A 26,458-nucleotide genomic window follows, 5' to 3' on the forward strand; every position below is an offset into this window, starting at 1 on the left:
TAGATAGTCAGGCAGAATATAGTATTCAGGTTAGTATAGAGCTCGACCAATATGAACAATACATAAGTGAGTCAAGTGGGGCTTTTGGCAACTTATTTGCCGATAAAGTTTTAGAAATGATGTCTAGAATGAATATGTCTGATGGGAAACCCCCTCCTTTAGAATGTGGAATCTTTAGTGGTGAGGAGAAAGATAAATTTGCTTTCAATTAATTTCTTAATCAATTTAATAATGTCATTGGGTCCAGAAAAAAATCTCCGATTCTGCCAAACAAATACATTTACATGGGTACCTTAGGGGCTATGCCTTGAAGGTAGTTAAGCATTTGACTATTTCTGACCGTAACTACCACTTGGCAATTGAAATGTTGAAAGAAGAATTCCTTGACATAAATTACATTATTGACAAGACTTTTAAGAACATTTTGAGTGCTGCTCCAAGTGCTGAATATGATCAAGAATTCTTGTCGGTGAAGGTTTACCTCAACGAAATCAAATCTTATCTGCATGAAATGAAAGCACATAATATTGATTTATTGGAAGTGGGGTGCTCTGGGCATAAATTTGTGAGTCATGTAGTATTTAATAAAGTCCCCATACCAGTAAAGAGAGAGTTGGTTCACAAATTAAATACCAATTATCCTAATATATTCTTTCTAATTATAATGAAATCATCAAAACTTTATCTAAAACTGTTTCCAATAGGAAAAAGACCTTCACCAAAACCCCTAGTAAACCTAGTCCTAGCAGTTCATTTAAACCTAAAGAAAATAAGGTAGGTGTAAGTACGATTCAAAATTTTAAATTTGTAAATAAAGTAACTAAATTAATTTGTAAATTATGTGCAGCTGAAGGCCATACTTTGGGAAAATGTGTTAACTTTAATCATTATAATGATAAATTGGCCAGACTAAGGGAACTTTCACTATGCACTAGATGCGCTGGTTCAGGGCACGAAGACAATGAATGTTACGGGAAACAAAATAAGTTAAGGTTTGAATGTCAGTTGTGTAGAAAGAAGGAACACATAACTCCTTTGGGCCCTTCTTTGAATAAATCCGAACTAACTACTAAAACTAACGTAACCTTATGTTTTGTTCAAAGAAGTTTTGATGTGTTTCACATTTTACCTACTATGACTTTGTATTTAAGAAATGGCATCATCTACCTCTCCAGCACCCACTCTAGCATTTAAGTCACCCTTGACAACTAAATAATTCCTTCTACCCAGTCCTTCTACACACCTAGTTAATTCATTCCAGAATTCATTCTGCTCTTCTTAACTTCTCTGACAACTTGGCCCATATGCACTAACAAAAGCCCAACATTCCCTACCCAACCTAACCCTTACCCACATTAACCTAGATGATATCTCCTTCCATTCCATTACTTTACTTGTCATCCATTCATTCAGCAATATAGCCACACCCTATCTTGGTCTTCCCATTTCAATCCCAGATACTTTACTAGTCACTTCATCAAACATCACTTCACACTTCCCTTTTATCTTTGTCTCACACAAAGCCAATATATCTATCCCTCTATTCCTAAACATACTTCCAGTCTCATGTCTTTTACTCTCTGGTGCACTACATCCGTGCACATTTAGACACCCCAAATCTAGAGTGTGGGGAGCAGTCACTCTCCCCCCAGCTCCACCCCTTTGATACTTCACAGAAATAAGATACAGGAGATGGGGTTCCCAGTCCCCTCATCCCGTCCCTTTTAATCGCCTCTTATGATACGCATGGATACGTTGGTGCTATTCTAATTGTTGTAATGGCCCCGTGACCACAGGAGGCAAGCTGAAGTAAAGTTCATGGCCATTCCAGTTAAACAAAGTCCATTCTAAAGTTCCCAAAGTAATTCAATGATTGGAATGCACTCAAGGAATCACTTGATAATTATTCACAGATTAAAACTTCCTTGAATTGGATATAATGATTTTAGCCATTTGGTTGAGCAATGATGCTATGGAAGGCATTCACTTCAGATATGCATATGCAATTAGGGGAAATCTTCACAGTTACACCATGAATTAAAAGTGGCTGTAAGGAAAATTATATTGGATTGAATTTATGAATTTTAGGCTCTTTGGCCCAGTGCTGAGGACTGAAAGGTCCTTCTGCTCCAGTAATGAAGATAGAAAACAGGAACTGGGATAAAATAGAAGGCTAAAAAAGAAACATATGGATGAAACATCCATAAGTACCATGAAAAGGACCTAAAGTTTGGCAGGTTTTTCAAAAGGTATTGATATGCCCAGAATGATGTTTGAACATTTTCATTGTTGATAAGTACAGTAGATCTGGATGTGACAGAATATTTTTAACTACCACATACTCCAAGCACAGAATGTCAGCTCTAGTATTTTTGTATTCCTTTGTACTGCTTGGAATGATACAAAAAAATGTATTTCCTGACATTGATTGTTTATGTTATCTTTGTTTGATTTATGTGATTATGTTCAACACATGAAGTTTAATTGGTGATAAAGTTAATTAAATCTTTTTCAAATCCCATTGTTGCTTATAAATTCAATTTTAGAATATTTTGGTAAATATTATTGTAGGAAATTAAAGTTGATCTTATTTTTCTTATGACAGCTACAGTGTGGTCACACAGAGCAATACTTATGTTGATCAAACTCTACAAGACTCATATGGCAGCTTTCAAATCCCAAACAGTAAAGAAGTCTGATGTTTGGAAAACCATATCTACTAAAATGCAGGCAATGGGTCATAACTACAATGCTGAAGCTTGTGACAAAAAATTTAGATGCCTTAAATACAGGTACGACATATTTATGCATTAACTTCTCAAAAAAAATATATGAGAATACTTTATACTGTATTTAGAATTTTGACATTTTCTAGATAAACCTTTTGTAAACTGATGTCATTGTGCCTAATCAGAGGCTGTGAACTGATGATTGTATTATTAATTGTAATAGATGTAGTATAGTAATGATTATATGTGGGCAACTTGCTTCTCATTGGGATGGCTATTTCACCAACCAGGTATTTACTTTGGTAGGACACTGAATAAATGGAATAGCTTTTACTTCCTCAAACCTTCCCTGGTGTTCATATTGCTTCTTCTCTAGGAGCTTGGTTCATTGATATGTACTCAAATTTTGAAGAAAAAAATTCATTTTCTTTCCTTTAAATGGACATATGGTTCTAGTAAAGTGACGAGTCACTAGCAATTCATGGTAAGAGGCAATGATTCAACTCAAAATACGCCTTTTTCAGATTATAATAAGTTATGTTGCATTTCAAGTTGTCATCCTCTGGATTTGTTACTTATTACTACTCAGGGATAATACTTTCATATGAATTACCATTATGTGAAGTGCTATTGCCACTTACTCAAAGAAAAAATGCTTTTCAAGTTCAGGTGCTAATGATACTTGTTTTTAGGTTAGGCAGAAATTCAGAGCAGACTAGGTTAGATTTTATTGTGGGGATGATGAGGAAAATAGCACACCAGCACCATTCTCTAATACAGACTTAACCAGCCAAGTTATGACAGTAATGAGCTTTAAAGCTCTTAACTAATTTAACTTATCTTGTTTAATATCAGAAGGCCAGTGAGTCTTCACTTGTAGACTGTAATTCTGATATTACCTTCCTGGTTGCTAAGCCTAACTTGACTTTCTAAGTTGGGTATAGTGTTCTTAGTGTTCTATTCAGTACGGGTTCCGAATGTTTACTGTCCCCTACAGAGTCGAGATCCTTTCACAGAGCTCAACTTCTTTATTTAATTTTGATCCTTTTCTGCTAAACTCTTGTATTCCTACATTTTTGGTTGATGTTTTAAATGAGGTTTTTGGCAGAAGACCAAGTAAATCTTAAACAACCTCATTTTGCATTTTTTGGATAGTGTTTCATATCGTATGGATTTTCTTATTTCTTTGATGTTGTTGCTGATGTTTCAGCTAAAGGTGATAAGTTGCATCATTTTCAGATGGCAGTCCGTCTTGTTCTTTTGTAAGCTCGACCACCAGTTCATCATGGGTAACACTAGCTAGGCAAATGTAATACTACTGTATACTTTTATTACCGAAATTTGTCTTACTATGAAAAAGTCTCGATTGTTTCTTTTCAGTGAAAGATATTTAGAAAAGATAAATTTCATATTAGATGTGGAGAAAAAGACAAATATTGTAAAAGAAAAAAATACACAAAATTAAAGTACGTACATCACAAGTACAGTATACTAGAGGAGCTATTAAAAAGGGATATATATATATATATATATATATATATATATATATATATATATATATATATATATATATATATATATATATATATATATACATATATATATAATATATATGTATATATATATATATATATATATATATATATATATATATATACATATAAGGGATTTTGACGAAGGAAAAATCTATTTCTGGGCGAGAGACCCGTGCTGCCCAGTGAAATGCTCCTTTAACATCATTTCTAAGGTAAAAACTGCTATGAATTTACCAGAGAAAAATTTGTATAGGAATGCTAGGTTGATCCCAGCTCGATCACCTTGATAAGGTGTCGGTATAATACTGGGGCGCTGAATAAATCACAACCAGAGGCCTTGCACCATTTAGATATCTCCTGTCAATATCCCCGAACAGCAAGGTGCCGTTCAACATCCTACTACTACTAGCAATCCCACGCCAGTGACGTCACTCCCTATAGCACCCCAGATTGGGGCCCAATCAGGGAGGGACGGGTGGGTTCACCGGGCGGCACGGGTCTCGCCCAGAAATAGATTTTTCCCTCGTCAAAATCCCTTTTCTGGGCTCCGACCCGTGCCGCCCAGTGAAATCGTACCAGAGAATGGGGACCCAATATGGCTAACTACCTGAAGAGGGAATAACACAAAAATAACAGAGCTGATGAGTTTAATATAAAAAAGAGGGATGTGGAACCCCGTAAAATTAGATCAACATGTATATGACAGTGATAAATAGACATGGTAAACAATCAATAATGAAACCCGTAGGTAAAATTCAACAGATATGAATAGTGGGAATCCAGCTTGGTAATCAAAAATGCAAAGGTAAAAATTCAATCATAGATATGAATATGAGCATGGTAAAAAATCCCATCAGGGGATGATAGAGAGAACCAAGCAAAAGTAAATCCATAACAAAGATTTAACATAAAATAAAATCAGCTCGGGGATTTCAAGAACAAGTGAAATCAAAACAATTCGTGAAATTGATCAATTGAATAATAAAATAATACACCATAAGGGTGTATGGTAAACAAACCAGGTAGGAACAACAGGTAAGCCAGGCAGGAGGGAAAGAGGACAGAGCAAGACGTTGTGATTAGGACTCAGTACCTTGAGGAGGAACTATATTCCCTGCAGCTACTGTGGCAAATCTAAGAGCTTCTAAAGTTTTTAGGTAGTGGCGCTTGAAAACTTTAGGGGACTTCCAACCCGTATATTTTGATAGCTCATCAAATTTCATATAGTGGAAAAAATTAATTGAGGTAGCCACAGCTCTGATATTATGGACATGTGGGAATGATTCAGTATTAGCTTGTTTAATAAAATAAAGAATCTGTTGTCTGATTCCCTTAAGGGTAATAGTTCCTCCGTGTTCTCTAATAAATAAGGGCCCTGTGGTTGTAGTGGAAGTTTTACTTAAGTAGGATTTCAGGGTGGTAACTGGACACAGGGATGGATCCCAAGGAAGTGGAACAATCTTCCAGGAAGACCACCTGTTTTGGGGGTCCTCATTTTTAGCCAGGAAAACTTTGTTAGGGGAGAGAAGGACCTCGCCCGAAGAGAGAAACTATATATGACCAGGGTCTCGAGATAAGGCTGACAATTCTGAGATTCTGGAGCCAGAGGCGAGGCTCAAAAGAAAAAGTGGCTTTCTTAATAATGCCATATAGTTACAGGATTCATTTGGGGTGTCAGAGGCTAGCTTAAGAACATCGTTCAAAAACCAGGAAACTGCGCTAGGGCGAGTTGAAGGTTTTAGTCTGGCACAAGCTCTCGGAATGGATGAGAAATATGAATCCGTTAGATCAATGTCAAAACCAATATGGAAGATCTTTTTCAAGGCTGACTTGATTGTAGTAATTGTATTGGCTGCCAGGCCTGATTCGAAGAGAGTTCTGAAGAATGTCACAGTTAGGTTCATCATCATTTTCTCAACTTGGGAATCTTTCAAGAACTTAGCTAATTTCTTGACAGCTGAGTCATATTGACAGAGAGTAGATTCCCTTTTGTCAGATTCCAGGAAAATAGTATTCAAAGGATCGATTTTGCACCTCGTTGGGCTGTGAACTTCATGAAGTCCATAAAATTAGGGCATTCAGAATCCTTGAGGAAGCGAACACATTGCGAGTTTGTACTGTCTGTGTTAGCACCGGATTGGGAATCCGCCGGGGGCGGAGACCTAGTTCTAGCAACAAGGGGAACCAATTGCTCTTGGGCCAGTTGGGGGCTACGAGAGCCACTTGACCTTTGAAGGATCTGAGTTTGTGCAGAACTTTGAGCAGGAGATTCACCGGAGGAAACAGATAAATCGTCTTCCAGGTATTCCAATCTAGAATCATAGAGTCCGTGGCATAAGCCTGAGGGTCCAGGTTGGGGGCTACGTAACAATCTAGTTTGCGATTGGATTCCGTCGCAAACAGATCCACCTGGAGACCCGGGACTTGAGATAGTATCCACTGGAAAGATCGATTGTCTAGTGACAATTCGACTCTAGCGGAGTAGTCCGGGAAAGTGAGTCCGTTACCACATTCCGGACTCCTGCTAGATGGACTGCTGACAGGTGCCACTTGTGCTTTGCCGCCATGGAGAAAATCTTCAACATGATGTGGTTTATTTGGGCTGATCTGGAGCCTCCTCTGTTGAGGCAGTGTACTATGACTGCACTGTCGAGAACCAGTCTGATATGGAGATTCCTGGCTGGATTGAGACGTTTTAAAGTGAGGAAGACTGCCATGGCCTCTAGGACGTTGATGTGCATTTGTTGGAAGACCGGTGAGCATAACCCGTGGACTTTCTTGTGTTGGGAGTAACCTCCCCACCCTGTTAAGGAGGCGTCTGTGTGAACGACGAGTCCCGGGACCGGATGTTGTAAGGGAACCGACTTGGAAAGATTCTTGATTTTCGTCCAAGGCTGCAGACGTTTTCTCAGGATTGGGGGAAGGCGAGCACGTCTGTCTCGGCGTTTTGCGGTTGCTCTGGAGCGCCACACTCTGTTTATGTCCTTGAGTTTGGACCTTAGGACGATGTCTGTCACGGAAGCGAACTGTAAGGAACCTAGGATCCTCTCTTGGTTCCCTCTGGAGGTCAACTTTTCCCTGAGAAATTGTTTTGTATTCCTCGCTATCTCCTTCCTTTTGGCTTTGGGGAGGCACAGCGTATGGGAGCACAGGTCCCATTGTAGTCCCAGCCATTGAAACTTGGTCTCCGGGACCAGGCGGGATTTCTCGAGGTTGACTTGGAATCCCAGTTGTCGAAGAAAGGTGAGGACTTTGTTCGTTGCTATGCGGAAAGTCTGGGCATTGTCTGACCAGATTAGCCAATCGTCTAGATAGGCCACTACCTGTATCCCCTGAGTCCTAAGCTCTTGAATTACTGTCTCTGCTAGTTTGGTGAAGATTCTGGGTGCTATGTTGAGCCCGAATGGCATCACTTTGAATGCATAGGCTTGTTTGCCTAGCTTGAAGCCCAGAAAAGGACGAAAATGCCTTGCTATTGGAACGTGATAGTAGGCATCTGTAAGATCGATGGAGATGGTGACGGCCCCACGGGGAAGTAATGTCCGCACCTGCGAGACGGTAAGCATATGGAATTTGTCGCAACGAATGAAGGAATTTAAACGAGACAGGTCCAGGATTACTCTCCGTTTGTCTGAGCCTTTCTTTGGCACGCTGAACAAGCGTCCTTGAAATCTTAAGCAACGTATGCTTTGGATTGCATTCTTTAGTAGCAGATCTTTTGTGATGGAACGTAGCTCTTCCGTTGGTAGTTGGTAAAAGCTGTTCGGTGGAGGAGGTCCCTGTATCCAGCTCCACCCTAGGCCTTTTGAGATGATGCTGGAAGCCCAATCGCTGAACTTCCAATGGTCCCAAAATTTGTACAATCTCCCGCCTACCTGCAGTTTCTCAATGGTTGGAGGATGATTTGCCTCCTCTGCTTCCGCGGGAAGACTTGCCTCGGTGGTAACCCCTTCCGCCACCTCGGGCACGAAAGGCACCCCTGGAACCCCTGTGATGCTGGTAGCCACGGAAAGAGCCCTGAGACTCATAAGTGGGATTAAAGGCGGGGCAGAAGGAAGTCGAGGCGATCTGAGACTGAGGGACCAGATCGTATTGTTCTTGTTGTTGGCCCTTTGAGGTAGAAGGCTGGGGACCTTGAGGAGCAGGTTGGACTGAGACCGGTTGAACCATGAATTGGGAAGATTGGAAGGGCCTCAATCTCTTCCTACCTCGAATTGGGGTACTAGTAGGCTCATATTTATTTTTTGAGACCAGTCCCCACCTAACCTTGAGGTTTTGGTTGGCTCTAGCTGCCTCGCTAAGGACCGAGTTAACTAAGTCCTTTGGGAAAAGATCCGGGCCCCAGACTGGAGCTTTGATGAGCCTATTAGGTTCGTGCATAATCGTGGCTTCGGATAGGACGTGTCGTCGACAACGGGTCCTGGCGTTTGCAAAATCATAGGCGTCAGCCATAAAGTTTTGCAAAAGCGACTTAGTGAAGACCTTAAGAAGGTCCTCCTCGTTGTAAGTGGCGACGGTCAATTCAGAAAGGGCAACTGAATTAAGGGATCTGCTGAGTCTACACCTCGACTCGAATTCTAATTTAATGAGGGACTCCGGGAGTTTGGGAAGCCGTTCGCTGAACTGCGTCGAGGCACAGTCCGGGCTCAACTTACCTACCGAGAAGGTAGCTGGGGCGTTCCGCCTACATTCATTGTCTCCCGGAAAGAGAAGGGAGGTTAAGTCGGTCTCCCTGAGTTGAGGTAAAGGCTTCTCTTCCTTGATAGCCTGAAAGACCGTCTCTATGATCTTGGTCGCACATGGGGTAGGGGTCTGGTCGTCGGCCACAAACATAGTATAAGAACTTTTGTAGGCCGTAATCATTGTGTTCAAGCAGTCCCACTCATTGAACACGCGGACCAAGACAGACTGTGCCTGTTCTTTAGGAAAAATAACAGTTTCCTTTGGGACCTTATCTAATCGAATTAGAGCCTCTTCCGTGAGGCGAGCATAGCCGGGGAAGGGGAATTCAAGACCCGGCGGGTAGATTGATTGATTGATTTTAAGTTTTCAGGCACCCGGCGTAGAATTCATAATCCGTAAGAGGCCAGGTACCGAAACCTTCAATTGACAACATACCCTCCGAGAAGGGGGCATGCAATGCTAACCTCCAAGGGTTATTCTTATTGAAAGGAGGAAGCTTGGAGGCGTCGGGGATGGGGTATTGCTGTTGTGGCGGTGGCAGCCCCGAGCGCACGAGTCCCTGAACTAGGCTCTCCATTGAAGCTATTCTCTCTTGTGATTGCTGCGTATGAGATGATAGCATCGACTCAAAACGAGCAAACATCTCGGAAAAATCCACCGGGTTAAATGATTCCGCCGGGGGGGGGGGGGGGGAACAGGTGCCGGAACGGAGACTACTCCGTGAGAGGTTGAGGGCACAGCAATTGGGTCTTGAGAGACTCTGGTGGAGGAAGATTTAGCCTTCGAAGATGATGATCTCGAAGTCATGTGGTCTTTGAAAGACTTGTGGGTCTTATATAAAGGCTTACGATGAGCCTTCACCTTAGGGGGAACAGGCCGGGGACTGAGATCAGTCCCGGTTGTCCCTGGAAAACCTCGAAAAGAAGAGTGTTCGGAAGTAGAAGAGAAAGCCGGGCTAGGGAGAGGAATCTTAGCCCGGGAACCACCTGACTCACCTACGTCCCTACCTGCGTCGTGATCATCCAGAGCCATGGGTTCCACATCGAGGTTGAGGGTAGCGACGTCCTCAGTTAGGGTGCCGCCCATCTCTTCTTGATCCGGGGCCAGAAGAAGGGATTCGATCCTCTCGATGATAGGATCCGCCAACTCTTTGGGGACCGCAGCTGAAGTTTTAGCATGGGGGTAGAGGCAGGAACACCATTCCTCAGAGAGGATATAAGGCTGTTTGGCCTTCACGTTGCGGGTGAACCTGCCAATCCAGATCTTGAGGGTAGCCTGAGCTGTGTCTTTTTCAAGTTGGGAGCTCTGAAAAAGAACAGACTATTAGCGAGGGATATTTGTGCCAAAGAAAAGTGGAGAAGTCCAAGGACTTCGTAGACACGAAGTAAAAGGCATGTGGGAAGTCCAGAGGACTGTGCCCTTAAAAATAATAATCGTGATTAATGTAAACCATCAAAATTAATCGTAACTCCCTACAAGTCTTTATTAATGAAAATGCACTCACCGAGTCAGATGTTAGAGTGGAGGTCATTGTGTAGCAGACTACACAATTGTCCGGATGCCAAACAGCTAAGTCATCCACTTGGACAGAACAGTGGGCGTGCGAACGACACACGTCATGGCCGCAGGGTTGATGGAGGACAGCGGCACATGCCGTCATCGCACAGCGTACAGTCTGTAAGATAAAAGATACATGAGTATCTTAAAGGAAAGCAAATTAGGGGCCCGGAGGCCCGGGAGCTTAATATATATATATATATATATATATCAATATCATGATAAAAATTTTTATATATACATCAAGTATCTTGAATGAAAGCAAATTAGAGGCCCGAGGGCCCCGGGTGCTTAAATTATATCAATATCATGATCAAATATTTTATTTGACTCTATTATGAATAAGAATAAATCAGTCCGTAACCGTGATCATATCAAAAGAGGGAAGGGAAGGTCGAGAACTAGGATCGTATAAATAATATATATATGTGACTAATATATAAAGTTAATCCAAGTAATAATGAGTAACGTTGGCTCCGGAGGCTCAACTAAACAACTCGACCAGATGGTAATGTATAAAAGCTACGTCCGGGGATCCCGTAATGAAAGTCTTTATATATATATCTATATGAGGTCCGTGAGGTGCGGGACACCATAGAGGGGGAAGGGATCTTTAATGGGTCCGTGAAGTGCGGGACCGAGAGGGAGTAGCACGTACAAAACTGAATAAAATAATATAACATGACAAGGTACCACGGACCAAGCAGAAAACTTCCCGTCGACCGTTGGCCAAACGAGCGACGGAAAGAAAACGACTACGACCGGGTAGAGTAGTACAAAAAGTGTAAGTAATGTACATTAATGTATAATAATAGCAAGCCTCACAGATCAACGGGAACCACCTGTGCAAAGAGAGCGAAAGGTCCCGGGAGGGGAACATAACGCAACACAGTGACTCTAACTCGATATGGGAGAGAGAGAAGGAAGGTAACCCTGGGTTGGGGTATCAGGCGGGAGGGAGGCTAGGAGTGGGGCGATAGCAGGTATACCAACCTGCCAGACCCACGATGATATGATCAAGCGGAAAGACTAATAACACTATTTCTGGGTCGACCTGTGACGGCCGGTGAAAGTCCTTCTTTCCTAATATAAATCTTCCAAATATACTAGAGAAAGATAAAAGCATGGAATGCAGAGGTTACAACCCTCGCGCGAGCACCTTGTTGGTGTCGTATATCTAACAAGGGCGTTTGTAAAACACTATTCACAGGCTGTCTTCCATTTAGATAATCCCTTCATCAAAGTGGGAGGGCCGTGACAGGCCCTAGAGAATACAGTTGGGTTACCCTACCGACACCTACCACTCGCGCTCACCAGGTCATCCTTCTGAATTTGGACTTGCGAGCAAGTTGAGATTGGTTTTGCACAGTGTTTTTCGAAGTTTCTCATTATTTCAACATAACTGACGTTGCTACTTCACCCTTACCAATGTTAAGTACCATAGTTTGTTTTGGCAGCTTATTGCAGAACCGGGCTTTTGTTCTGTTTCCACTATGGTGGTCTTTAGTTTTGGAAGCGATTGTCCTGCCGAGGTATCGGCAGCCATTTTGGGTTATGTTCGCTTTGGTAAATTTTCAAGTTATTATTGCCCATCTGGTACTTTGTCATCTAGGTTATATCACTTATGTTTTATGACCATTGGTATTATCATTAATTATTATTAGTTTTTACTATGGTATTTATTTGCTTGCAAGTCCAATTTGGACCTACGAAGAATAGCGATTTAGTCTGTTAGTTTTGTACTCGCCTCAGGAAGGCTCGAATTGGACTATATCCTTGTTTATTTGTTACGTGGTCGTTATTCTTCGTTCTTGGTTATTACAATTACTAAGAAAAAAGCAATCAATTTTATTATTTTTCTTATCATATTGTGTGATGTTAGTTTTTTATTATGTAACCTTGAGAGCGAGAGCATAGAGTGCTCGTTTCCTGTTCTACAGATATAAGTTATCCCTTCTCTCGTTTTCTTTATTAGCTCGAGTAAGAGAGGTGAATTTCCCGTTTTCCGTTTTGATACGATCACGAGTTATTCAGGCCTCCTCTTATTATCCAAGTTGATGATAGTACGTTTAATGTTATACACGTTTTATTGATGTGGTTACTGTTAATATAGCTAGCACTATTAATAGGTACGTTAGTGTATGAGTCATTAATAGGGGTCGTTTTATGCCGACACCCTTAGCTCCGCCTTGAGTTATACTCCGCTATAATGGATACTCATTGGGTGAGAACTAGTCAGATATTTGGAGTGCAACGGTGAAAGCCGGCACTCAGACTCCGGCTGAGGCCTTTTGCACACGAACCTTTGTCATGTTTGATCACAATTACACTATTACGGCCCCTTTTTTCATTGAATCTCCGGCTTCACTGGAGATAACACATTCAGAATTGAGGGTATTGTTATCGTACCGATGACGGTCACGATATCACGATGACGGGCCTTTGTCACCGGGTCTCCGGTACAAACAGAGATCAAGCAGACGATCAGAACTGGGGTTAACAATGTGATACCGATGAAGGTTATTTTCATGTTACGTGGTTACTGATTATTGATATAATTTCTTAATATATTAAGGTGTTAGCTTTTTGATCAATCAGACGATAAGAAACCAGGGTATGAACCCCTTTTTCATGAATAATCACAATATCATACAGGTTGTTCACGTTTTAACTGTGACGGACCTTTCTTACCGGATCTCCGGTGGAAACAGAGATCACTCAGACCACGGGTGGCCAATCTTTGGTTTTCTCTGTAAAAGAAAGGATTTAACTTGAATACAAAGTAAACTGTACTTACTTTAATGACACTTTGAATTTGTGTTGGTAATATTCATTAGCTATTCATGGAAGTCCTAATAAAATTATATGAACATAATTACCAATTTTAAAGAAAAGTCATTCATTTACTATCTTGGGGTATAGTGCGTCACTTGTAATCATGAAATGCGCCACTGTTGGCACATGCGCCATAGGATGGCCACCCCTGACTCAGACGTTCAGAACCGGAGTTAACTTTATTTTACCGATGAGGTTATAGTTACTTGTTATGTGGTTACTGGATATTAGTAGAAGGGGCTAGCGTTCGGTTCCAAGTACTGAGTGGAAATTTATTGCTATTTGAACACGATTTTGTATGGATATTTATCCATATTTATACATAGTTAGAATTAAATATATGCATAAATACAGGCATAATTAATTTAGTTCTATTTTGAACACGATGTTGTATGGATATTTATCCACATTATGCATAGTTAGAATTAAATATATGCATAAATATAGGCATAATTAATTTATTTCTATTTTGAACACGAAATACATAGATAGAATTAAATATATGCATAAATATAGGCATTTTATTAACTATACGGCTGATCCCAGCCTGTGAATAGGATCACTAACCAAGTTTCAAGGAACATCCAGACTTATGTCCCCTTTCTTTTACAGAAGGTCCGCCTACATGGTGTGGTTCCCGGAGTCATGCACGTTTTGCTACGAGCTGTCCTCGCTACTCCGGACCCATGATGTAAGTTGGTTCTAATAGGTTTCCTTCTGGTATCCTTTGGCGATGATTTAATTTGATCCAGATTAATGTATGCATTGCTTATTGAGGAGAACGGTCTTCTCCTTCATCACTAATCCCCTCACTTCTTTCAGGATGATGGTGATTCTCTCCGGCCTGCAAGAGAGGCTCTCCGCCCTTGGGTATCAAGGTTTGGAAGGAATGCTCCATCTAGAGGTCCCTATCTCCTCAGAGTGTCCTCTCTAAGGTTGGACGTCGACCCCATGGACGGCCAGGTAGGTGGGGATGAGTTTTGAGCCTTCAGCTTTGCAATTACCTGCGACACCGACCTAGGACCCTCCAAGGATCCTGATGTTCATGTTACCTTGCATAAAACCGTGATGGCTAAGAGCAACACATTCTAGGTAAAGCCAAGGGGCTATGACGGAGCTCAAAGATATAGTGGTGAGTCGGATCCGTTCAGGAACTCGGATGACTCCCCCTACAGCCCCAGGCGTATCGGAGTAACCTCCTTCGATAAAAACAATGCATAGAGATTTGCCTTACATGTACCATATATAGATGGTACCATAACTCTGGATGGCATAGACGTCCTCCCTCTGGGGGACTTAGATTTTACTCTCAGGTACTAGAATTCCCATTCAACGGATTCGTTCGGTTGAAAGAGAATGCCTTGGTTAGGTTAGACAAGGTACCGAAGGTAACGGTATTATTTCCTAAAGGGCAGGCCCGATCTGTCTGGACCAGGATGTTGTCAGTCTGGGGGGTACGATAATTCCAAGCTCACCCCACACAATGGGGAATACGCCATATCTACAGCCGCTCTCATCGTTGCCTTGTCTATTATGGATAAATGGACAGGTCTTACTATGCAAACTGACAAAGAAGGTTCGGCCATACCGGCTCTTAAAGAGCCGGACCCCACCTCGGGGAGACCCTAGCCTCGATTTATCCCACTGAGGCTTTGTTTCGGATATTCAGGAAGAACCAATCTCTGCCCTTCCAATTCGACCTACACGTTTGGTGGTCTGATCGGGGTAGTTGTGGGAAATACGTTCTGTCGGAGACCTCTATCAGACAGGAATCGATAGTCGGTTACCCACTCGTCATCACAGTCTTCCTCTGATTCGACGTCTATGCATCTGAATCCCCCTCATCAGGTGGTCTACCTCACTGATTCCCCAGGTACACAGCCCAACCCCGTTGGGATGTCCTCGCCTGCATACAGCCCTAGATCCGAACCCTCAGGCTCCTTTCGTGGACACCAGAGAGGAAGCTACAGGAGTAGAAGACAGTCCCGCCATCGAGGCGGACCTAGAAAAAAGGGGGCTCGGAGAAGGAAAGGACCTAGATTCACTCCCTCACAACGAGGTGGTCCCGGTAGGGGGGAGACTTTACCATTTTCGAGACCATTGGACCTTCGGTCTGATGGCTCATAGCATAATCTCTAAAGGTTTGAGGTGAAAATGGCCACAAGGTCCTCCTCCACCAGTGACCTTCTCCCAGAAATCCACTCCCATCCTGAAAGAGTACACCACAGAGTTACTCAAGAAGAAAGCAATCAAACGGGAACGATCACTGAAGTTCCAAGGCCGCCTGTTCACAATTCCGAAGAAAGGCTTGTCGGCATTGAGAGTGGACCTGGACTTGTCAAGCTAAACTCTTACATTCTCTGCGACAAGTTCCGGATGTTGACTATCTCTCAGGTACGGACCTTACTTCCCCATGGGGCCGTCACCACCTCTGTCGATCTTACCGACGACTATTAGCTTGACCTATAGCTCGAAACGTCTCTTCTTATCTGGGTTTCCGCCTAGGCAGGAAAGCCTTTGCGATCAAGACATGCCCTTCGGCCTCATCATTGATCCCAGGATATTCACGAAACTGGGAGAGACAGTGTTAGGACAACTCAGGAACCAAGAGATATGTACAGATCATTGCTTATCTGGCCGATCATTTGGGCCCGGCCGGTCATAGAAGACAACAGAGCTACGGAGGAATTACTTCGATTTCTCTACAACCTGTGATTTCGGGTCAATCTCCAAAAGTCTCGCCTGCAACTATCAGGCCACTTAGAATGGTTAGCCATTCAGTGGGACATTTCGAAGCACACGTTGTCTCTCCCTTCCAAAAGGGTAAGAGGAATAGTTTCCAAGATCAAGAATTTTCTCAAACACAAACAGGTGTCCAGAAGAGCCTTAGAAAGTATCCTCGGCCTTCTCCAATTCACTTCAGTAACATCTCCTATTAAAAGCCAAACTCAAAGACATTAATCGAGTTGGAGAAAGAGAGCTACAGTACCTATAAGAGACAAGATCTCGAAGATCCCCTCTGTCTTGAAAATGAGACTACGCCCATGGTCCGAACCGAAGAACCTCTCCAAATCGGTTCCTCTACAATTCCCACCCCCACAAGTGACATTCCATACAGCCGCGTCTCTTAAGTGGATGGGGGGATTACTCCGAACATCAGATGTTTCATGGCTCTTGGTCACCCGCCATGAAACAGTCCCATATCAATGTTCTCGAAGCCATGGCAGTGTTCTTGACCCTGAAGAGAGACTCTCCTCCGAGGTCGACCCACATCAGAGTAGTGTCAGACAGAACAGACGTAGTACACTACGCCAACAGGGGAGGATCCAAGTCACCCAACCTGAATCAGACCCTGGTCACTATCTTCGACTGGGCAACAGAAAAGAACTGGTTCCTGTCAGCAACTCACCTAGCGGGAGGCCAGAATGTGAGAGCGGACTCACTATCCAGGACGAATCCACTGGAGTCAGAATGGTCTCTAGACATAATTTCATTCCGGTGATACTCAGGCTGGTTCCGGGCCTCCAGGTAGATCTATTCGCAACTCAGATGAATCACAAACTTCCCTGTTATGTGACCCCAACCCTGGACCCTCTGGCTTATGCCATGGACGCATTACCCCGGGATTGGAACCATTAGAAGATTTCCCTATTTCCCCTAGTGAATCTTCTAAAGAAACTTTTACACAAACTACGCTCCTTCCGGGGCGCAGTGGTTTTAGTACCACCTCACTGGCCAAGAACAGTTGGTGTCTTCTCCTCCTCGAGTTGAAACTCCGTCCCATCCGGATCCCGTTCCTCAAACTGACCCAAGTAATCCAAACTCACTGTGTCAGATTACTCAAGGATAGCCAAAACTCTAACTTTGTGGACTACAGGAAGTTTGCAGCTCGTAGAGACGCGAACATTGAACCGGAAAACGATCTCTTCATCGAATCGGACAAAAGGGACTCTACAATTCGTCAATATGATTCGGCCGTTAACAACTAGCAGATTCCCTTAGAGTTCAGACCATACTCGTATGTCCCCGAATTTAGCCATCTCTTTCTTGAGGTTCCTATTTGACAAAGGCCTAACAGTTAGCACTTTAACCACCATCAAGTCAGTTTTGAAAAAGCTCTTCCTTGTTGGGTTCAACATTAACCTAGCTGATTCCTATTTCTCATCAATTCCAAAAACATGTGCTAGGCTTCGACCTTCGGTTCGGCCACAAAAGGACTCTTGATCTCTGAACGGTGTTCTCAAACTTGCGACGGACACGGACAATGAATCCTGCTCTTATATCACTCTTCTTAGGAAGACTATTTCTAACGGCTATGGCTTCAGGTGTTGGAACATCAGAACTAGCAGCTCTCTCACGAAACCCGGAAAACATAGATTTCCTCCCTTCAGCGAAGTACTCCCTTTTCCAGACAAAGATTTCCTAGTTAAAAAATGAGGATCCGCAAAATAGGTGCTCCCCTCGGAAGATTATTCTTCTTCCCCAGGAACTTTTCTCCGTGTACAGTCACTACTCTCAAGGCCTTTTTAGCTAGAACTGCCACACGCCCGTCTGGCCCCCTTGGTTATCAGGGAACAAGGAGGTACTATTTCCATTCACGGTATCAGGCAACAAATCCTCTACTTCATTAAACATACTAATCCGGAATCATTTCCCCAGGCTCATGATATATGGACAGTAGATACCTCCAACAGTGACTTCCAGAACAGGGACTTTGATGTTTTTAAAAAATATACGGGTTGGAAATCCACTATGGTTGACAAACGCCACTATCTAAAGATCTTACAGGCCCTTTAATACCCGACGATGGCAGCGGGAAGCCTTATCCCTCCCCATTAATCTCTTCTTCTTCCTTTCTTCCATCTCTTCTCTTCTCCCTCCTAGGTATAACAGTTCAATTTTGTTGGGTTCCAGCACATGTAGGTGTGTCCGGGAATGAGAAGGCAGATTCACTGGCTAAAGAGGCTGCATCCGAGTTGCTGCCAAGAAGGTATCCCATTCCCTGTAATGATTTCTTACCTGACATCAAGAAATTGGTTTGCAATAAATGGCAACAGCAATGGGATAGTCAAGATGGCAATAAAATGCGAGAGATAACAAATGACATATCTCCTTGGAGGTATAATATGATGCCCCGAAAATGGGAGACGTCTCTTTGTCGTCTCCGTATTGGTCACACTCGGTTGACACACGAGTTTCTGCTGAAGGGCCAACACCAACCGTATTGTGACGACTGTTTAGTACCTCTAACAGTAAGGCATTTGTTGACCGAATGCCTCAATTATAACAACTTGCGAAATAGATATTTGTTTGAGGCTCGAGGTGAGGGTGGCAGGTTCATCCTTGCCAAGATCCTTGGAAATGATGTGTCCTACCATGCAAGTGGCATTTTTAGATTTATTTCAGAAGCAGGTCTTCTGAAAAATATTTAACTTTTTTGACATTAAACTTTTATGATTTTAATTGAATACTCTTTTATTTTTTGTTTTATTTTATTTTTTATTTTTGTATACATAAATTAAATGTTACCGGCGTCAATGACCTCAGGTGTCAGGATGCCTGAAAACTTTAAATCAATCAATCAATCTTCTCCCTCCTACCCGCCACTCACACCACGTCACCACTCTCCTGGGTAGTACGTTAGCCCTGTGATATTTGCCATGTTTAATTCCTATGGTTTAACTGTTATTGTAGTTACCGTTCCTTTAATGTTTAGATATGCTTAGACATGTAAGGTTTGATGCCTTTTGCGATTCGACACTCAGTTGGTTCCTTGTCGTCATAATTATTTAGCCTTACGTTCCCTATGTCATTTGCTAGTTGGTAATTGGACGCTTACTTACATTATTATATCATATTATTGTCGTACATGGTGATTGTATTCTCCTCATTATATTATTACTTTATGGGGCTTGGAAGGCATTCTCTGGTACATTTTCACCGGCCGTCACAGGTCGACCCAGAAAAGGGATTTTGACGAAGGAAAAATCTATTTCTGGGGAGAGACCTGTGACGCCCAGTGAAACCCTTCCCGGTTATTTTTGTACAGACCCACCCTTTCCTTGCCAAGCCATATTTTCTTGCAGAAGGATGACCTGGTGAGCGCGAGTGGTAGGTGTCGGTAGGGTAACCCAACTGTATTCTCTATGGCCTGTCACGGCCCTCCCCCTTTGATGAAGGGATTATCTAAATGGAAGACAGCCTGTGAATAGTGTTTTACAAACGCCCTTGTTAGATATACGACACCAACAAGGTGCTCGCGCGAGGGTTGTAACCTCTGCATTCCATGCTTTTATCTTTCTCTAGTATATTTGGAAGATTTATATTAGGAAAGCAGGACTTTCACCGGGCGTCACAGGTCTCTCCCCAGAAATAGATTTTTCCTTCGTCAAAATCCCTTAATAAACATAACACATGGTAAAATAAGATAGGAAGGCATGCTGGATGATATTAATAATAAAAATAACGATACACCAATCGTAAAACAAACGAGGGAACGAACATGAGACAGGAGAAAACCAAGCCTAACAGCACTGGGAGTTAGGCAGGGCTACCAACATAACACAGAGTCAGTGAAGTGCTAACAAAATGAAAAACTAAAATCTGACTCATGAAAGTCCCTCGAGCTAATACAAGAAAAACGAATAACGTTAATAATGAGAAGCATGTCCGTGGCGTGCGAACGTAAAACAAAATAATGGAAATAGGAACGCCCGAAGGCGACCAGGCATGCCAACCTAACGAGAATACGCTAACGTATCGTAATAACTGTTATCGTAATAACAGGACATCAATATAATAAATAATACGGTGTGTGAACCGTGGATACCCATAAAGTTCATAACGAGAAACAATCAGTATGGAGGACTCATGGTAAAGCGTTAAGAACGACGAGAGAGAGATAGGAGAAGGCCGAGTGCCATGAAAGACCCACGCGGGGTCATGAAATATAAAACTGTCGTAATATAAGCAAAAAAAGGGCAAGGCCCCCTCCAAAATCTCAAAACTCATAGATCTGGTACTTAACTTAGATGGAGTGACAGTAGAGTCCGACATCTTGAGGTAAATCCAGGTAAAACCAGCAAAATTCACACACCGAGGCAAAATAAGTGTTGATAGTGCATGCTATGAAAAGGAGTAACGTCACTGGCGTGGGATCGCTAGTAGTAGCAGGATGTTGAACAGCACCTCGCTGTTCGGGGATATTGACAGGAGATATCTAAACGGTGCGAGGCCTCTGGTTGTGATTTATTCACGCCCTAGTATTATACCGACACCTTATTAAGGTGAGCGAGCTGGGTTCAACCTAGCATTCCTATACAAATTTTTCTCTGGTAAATTCATAGCAGTTTTTACCTTAGAAATGATGTAAAAGGAGCATTTCACTGGGCGGCAGGGGTCGAAGCCCAGAAAAACAACTTTTTGTTTGCCTTCAAATGATTAAAATGTATTAAAAGATGCTATATATAATGCCAATATCTGTACAGCAGTATTTTACTTTATCCACTAATACAAAGAATGTTATAAAATATACAGTACAGTATGTAATTAATACATAAATAAGAGCTTAGGAAAGAATAAATAGAATAGGGAATGAAAATAAATAAGTAAACGGTTGTAGGCTACAGTACTTATAAGAAGCCAACCTTTTCCGTGACTCCCAAGGTTTTAAAAATAAATCTCCCCCCTCTGCGAGGTGTTTAATCCAGCTAAACTTCAGGTGTGCTTGTTTTAAGACTTGTGAAGGAAAGTGATCAATAGAAGAGAATTCCTCCACTATTTTGAGAAAGGCCTCCGCTTGACGGTCATATTTGATTGGAACGACTATAGTAATATTTTGACCCCAGTTAGTTTATAATTTTCCTATTTGTTGTTTATAAATTACAAGTTGAATTAATTTATTTTGCATTTATATAGATAGAATTTAGGGTAAGTTTTTATTTAAAAACACTGGAATCCAGTATTTCTAAAGGGTTCTTTTTAAAAATCTTTAGATATTATTTTAGCATTCTCAGCATTGAGAATGACAGCCAAAATCATAGAAGTTAGAATTAATTACAATTTAATCCTGTTAAAGATAACATATTTGTTGGAGTAGAAATAATGCATTTTGTGCTAGTTCTGTTACCAGTTATCTAGACGGGCGAGTCTAGAATCCGGTATATTTGGCACTGGGTAGGACTATTTTGCCTATCTCTTTCCTTCACTGGCATCCCACCTACATTAGAATGTGGTAGTCTGCAATATGAACATCAGGCGAGGTTCATAGAAATAAAGGGAATTTTAATAATATAATTTTTTATTTCTGTGCTCACCTTATGTTCACTACAAGACTGAAAAGACAAAGAGAGACCGGCATGCCCCAGATTAACTAACATCTTGCCATTTGTAACAAGATGTCACATTACCTTACTAGAAGTAGGAGATGGCTGGAAGGAAAAGAAGGGGAAAAATTTTAAATTTTATTGGTAAATTTCAATAAATCCAAGCTTCCAAAGAGAAGCTATATGAACATCAGATGAGTACAGAATTAACATTATTATTAAATTCCATTTTTTTCAGTTATTCAGTAGTCCAATGATGCGTTATTGAGAGTGTACAGTACTAGTGATTTTGTAATTCCATTTTTCTGCTATGCTAAAAAGTTTAGATTATGTATAGTTAAATATTACAGTATTGATAATTGAGTTATGTTTCAATTTAAGACTATTTTTTTTATCTACAATTAGATACAGCAAAATTATGGAGGACAGTGATATGGGACGAGGAAAAAAATGGCAATACTTCCAGGCAATGCGCTCTGTATTTGAAGGTGATCAGAGTTATGAACCAATAAAGATTGTTTCTACCATGACATTACCCCCAGATGGTAAGTATTAGTTAAATGCTGTAATTTATTATTTCTAATCTAGTATTTATACTGTAAATACTTTTAAACACTAGAGTCAGTCACCTATTATCATTGGTCTTATCAATTCATTTATCCTTCACATACAGTGTTCATTTTTTTTTCAATTGTACATTAGTTGTTTTCCAAGTGAATAATTTTTTTTTTACAGTCAAGTAGGTCAAGAAAGTGTTTAGTCATATTTTTTAGCCATGGGGCTCACCTGATGTTTTATATAAGATAAATTTCTGGTCAGTTTGATAAAGTTGGTCAGCTAGTTAGAAGGAGATTACAGAGAATAAAAGGAAAAGAAAAGTTAGAGAGTAATGGAGCTAAAGTCCAAAAAATGCTATGAACTATCAGTATGTATGCAGTAAGTTGCACAAGGTATATTTTAATTTGTCTACCTGAAGTACAAATACCATAAGAAATCATATGAAATGTGATGGACTGCCCTCATTCAAGTGGATTCTGTGTTCTACGTAACAAATGTAGTTATGGGTCTTTCATTTTTATGTTTTTATACAGAGCAGATTTGTACTATGCTTTTGGGTTCATCCTTTCCACTTGATATTATTTTTTTTTATTCTTGATATACATTGAGTATTTATTTACCCTCGTGACATTAACACAACTGATTGATAAAAAAAAAAAAATTCTAGTTATTTATCATATCTTTATATATGATTTATTATGTTTTACTTGCTAGAATACCTTAGTAAAGGCCAACTATTAATATAGTAAAACATGTCCCTGCTTTTTATGGATTTAAGAATTTAGGCTATAAGTCCTGGAGCTTGGGCCTGGAAGTACATTTAGCTCCCATGTACAACTGACCAGAATATTACAGTTGCAATCTGAAGTAACCCCAGATGCTGAAGCCTTGATGAGGATGGGGGGCTTAGGGATTAGCAGCTGGGTTCTGATGATTGGTGGGAATTGTTTTCCCACTGGTCCTTGGTGCCAAGCTGTTGATCCAACTAAATTAGTCTGCACTTTCTCTTTTCCTATTGTTTATTCCTTTTTTCTCCCATCTCCAACTCTTGGACATGAACTTGTTATTGACTTTGGCTTATGTTTGATTATGGTTTGGCTGCCTCTTTGGATTTGACGCAGGTGAGATGGACGGCATGCCATCTCAAAAGAACTCGAGTACCTGACCTGACCGAGCGGGAGGAAAGTTTTATATCAAACCTTTCCCTCAGTGCTGGGTCTGACGTTGACGGCCGTCATGACGCCTCAAGTGCTGAGGGCGGGGTGTATCTCTGGATATTGCCCCTAGGGCGGCCCAAATTGTAGGGATGAATCCGTCCTCTAAGTGTGGCTCCTTGGTGGGTGGGGGGAATATCCAGATGAAATGAATCTTCTCGTCATTATGGCGAATCCACCGAAACCCGTTGACGACCAATCCGCTTCCTCTCTGACTGACTCTTCCAGGAAAATAGTTCACTCGATGGATTCGCATTCATCCAGTGTTATTACTCTAGAACCTTTCATTCCAACTTCCCCCAGATGCCAGAGAAATAAAAACTCTGGCAGTTTAAATGAATATTTAAGGGTCCTATATTGTGAGGGAATTACTCGCAATGGGAATTATGAAGAATTATTTTTAATGTTCAGAAAAAGTTTGGAGATATAACAAGAATGAAACTGCAGCTCTCCAAAGATAAACAAGAATTTGAGGCTTATGTCACTTTTAGTAACACATTACAAGCTACAAATGCTTTTCATAAAATAAGAAATGGTAAAGTTTCTGATCTTTCTTGTCGAGTGAAATTGCATAGTATCAAAAATGTTTTAGACTCGGAATATGACTTTATACCGAAATGCTCTGCCTTGTATGAAGAAGTTCTGGAAAATACCAGAATAGTACCAGAACCAGTCTGGTATGTTGCTTCATACAAGGAGGGCTGTAATAATCTGATAAAGGGGTATGAATATATTGAAAAAAAAGTAGGCTGTATTCCACAGGGAAATTTAACATGCTATGGCCGTTGTCTGCTTGTTAAAGCAGGTAACGAATCTCAGGCTGTATTGTTGAATAATTTTAAAGCTTCCACGTCAGATATAATTCAGAGTCTCTCTCCTCACCACTCTTACAACTACGCAAGAGGACTTATTTATGGTAGGGATCTAAGTGATTTTTCAGATGAAGATATACTGAAAAGATGCCCAGCTACTGTTCTTAAAGCTAAAAAACTAAAAGGGAATAATAATGCAATTTGTTTAATCTTTTCATCACATTATCAACCAGATTACATCAAGATCAGGCACTTAAACATTCCGGTCAAGAAATTCTACCCACGACCAATGCATTGTTATAAGTGTTACGAGTATGGCCACATTAATGTAAAGTGTACTAATAAGAAAAGATGTTATATTTGTTCCGAATTTCATGATCCCAACGAATTCCATGATACCTCCGCAGATTTTACTCATGAAAAGTTTTGTTTCCATTGTGAGGGAGCTCACTCTCCCAATTCTAAACTGTGTCCCCAGTACAAACTGGAGCAATCAATAATTGAGACTGCCAATAATGAGCATATAACTTTTGGTGCAGCAAGGAAAAACTTAATGGGTCTAATCCAAAATATGCCAGAGTTTTGTCCAATCCCATAAATTCAAATAATAATTCAAGGAATACTTACCCCACAGTTACTGCTGGATCTAAATATCCTGAGATTTCACCTTCTTCATCAACAAATCCCTCAAGGCCCGACAAGATTTCCAATAATTCCAGTAAGCCACAGAACTCTCATCCAGTTCCAGTTATTCTGGAAAACAATAATACCAGTAGAATAAACAAAAAACCAAATAACAAAGTAGGCCAAAATGGTCCCTTAAAGCAAGAAGACCGCATTCCACTGCAAAACCGATTCAACACACTTGCTGCAGACAGTGCCAGCAAAGCTATAGAAAACATAGGAGAAATAGAGATGGTTAATATCGAACCCCATAAATTAAAATGCGTGAGCAAGAAAAGAGTAATTGAAGATACAATACCACCAAACCCAAAAAAACAAATAATATAGAATTTATACCAGATGCAATTGAAATGGATATCGAAAAATTACTAGAACTCCCAACTTTTGGATCCGAACCTAACACTGTCAATAACCAGATCACTAAACAAGTGATAAACATTGAAGTCCATAGGAATCCCAATGACCCTCAAGAAAGTGAAAGCAAGTCTAATAATAATGCACCCATTAAAGAGATAAGCCCTTCTCCAGTTCTAGGTATAACTGGAAACCTAATGCTTCCACGTAAATCAATGGCAGAAAATACAACACACAAAGTTTCATGTGGTTGTAACGATTGCTTCATGGCAGAATTCAATGACCCTAAAAATCTAAATATACATAAGATGAATAGTATAATAGATAATTTTACTAAGAACAAAAACAAGAACCAGTATGGCAAATTAGAAAGCCACAATGCTGGTTGTATGTGTGTTGACCATCTAATAAAGAAACGTGCAACAGACACCTTCCAACTGGAAAAATTTATAGAAAAACTCAACCTTAATCCAAATGACACTCAGGAAGCAAATACAAACAAGGGTAAAACCCAGGGAGCCATACCCAAAGAACCAAATCTTGATTCAAAAAGTACAACTAGCGTAGTCAAGCAGAAACCCATCTCCAACAGAATAAGCAAAAATAATGCCTTACCTGTGGAAATTCATCTTCATTGCCGTAATGTTCAACCCTTACATAATTCAGTGGAATATTAATGGTCTTAAAACCCGTTTACGTCTAGGGGAAATCCAAAGACTATTAAAAAATTATAACCCTATTGCAATATGCTTACAACATACTAATGATACTGTTCCTTCAATAGGAAATTACAATTTAGCATCTCGCTCAATCCCTTCTCCCAATACTTAAGGGACTGCAGTGTATATTCATAATAAAGTAACTTATGATGCTTCAATATTCAACACATCAGAATTTCAATTATCTGGAGTTAGATTACATCTAAATAACAACTCCTTTAATATCTATAATATGTACAATCAACCCTCTTGCAACTATGATATACAAAACCTACCTAAAGTACTCCCAAAAATGCAAGAGGATATACTATTACTAGGAGACTTCAACTCCCATAACTCCATATGGGACACCAATTGTGTTGATGTTGACATAAATGGTTCAAAGGTTGAACAGATGATGAATGATCATAACCTCTGTATATTAAATGAGGCAGAGAGTAGCACTTACTATTCA

The 26,458-nt window shown here is 40.9% G+C and overlaps 1 protein-coding gene across 10 annotated transcripts in view; it reads left to right on the forward strand.

The window, feature by feature from the left end:
- Positions 1-26,458, forward strand: part of LOC137638420 (uncharacterized) — a 547,169-nt gene that overhangs the window by 443,307 nt on the left and 77,404 nt on the right. For all 10 annotated transcript variants that reach the window (XM_068370479.1, XM_068370478.1, XM_068370475.1 and 7 more), the window contains 2 exons: positions 2,606-2,792; positions 22,069-22,208. In XM_068370479.1, coding sequence (XP_068226580.1) covers positions 2,606-2,792; positions 22,069-22,208 — 327 coding nt within the window. The remainder of the gene's footprint in view (positions 1-2,605; positions 2,793-22,068; positions 22,209-26,458) is intronic.

This window comes from Palaemon carinicauda, chromosome 3 (genome assembly GCF_036898095.1).
Source record: "Palaemon carinicauda isolate YSFRI2023 chromosome 3, ASM3689809v2, whole genome shotgun sequence".
Lineage (NCBI taxonomy): Eukaryota > Metazoa > Arthropoda > Malacostraca > Decapoda > Palaemonidae > Palaemon > Palaemon carinicauda.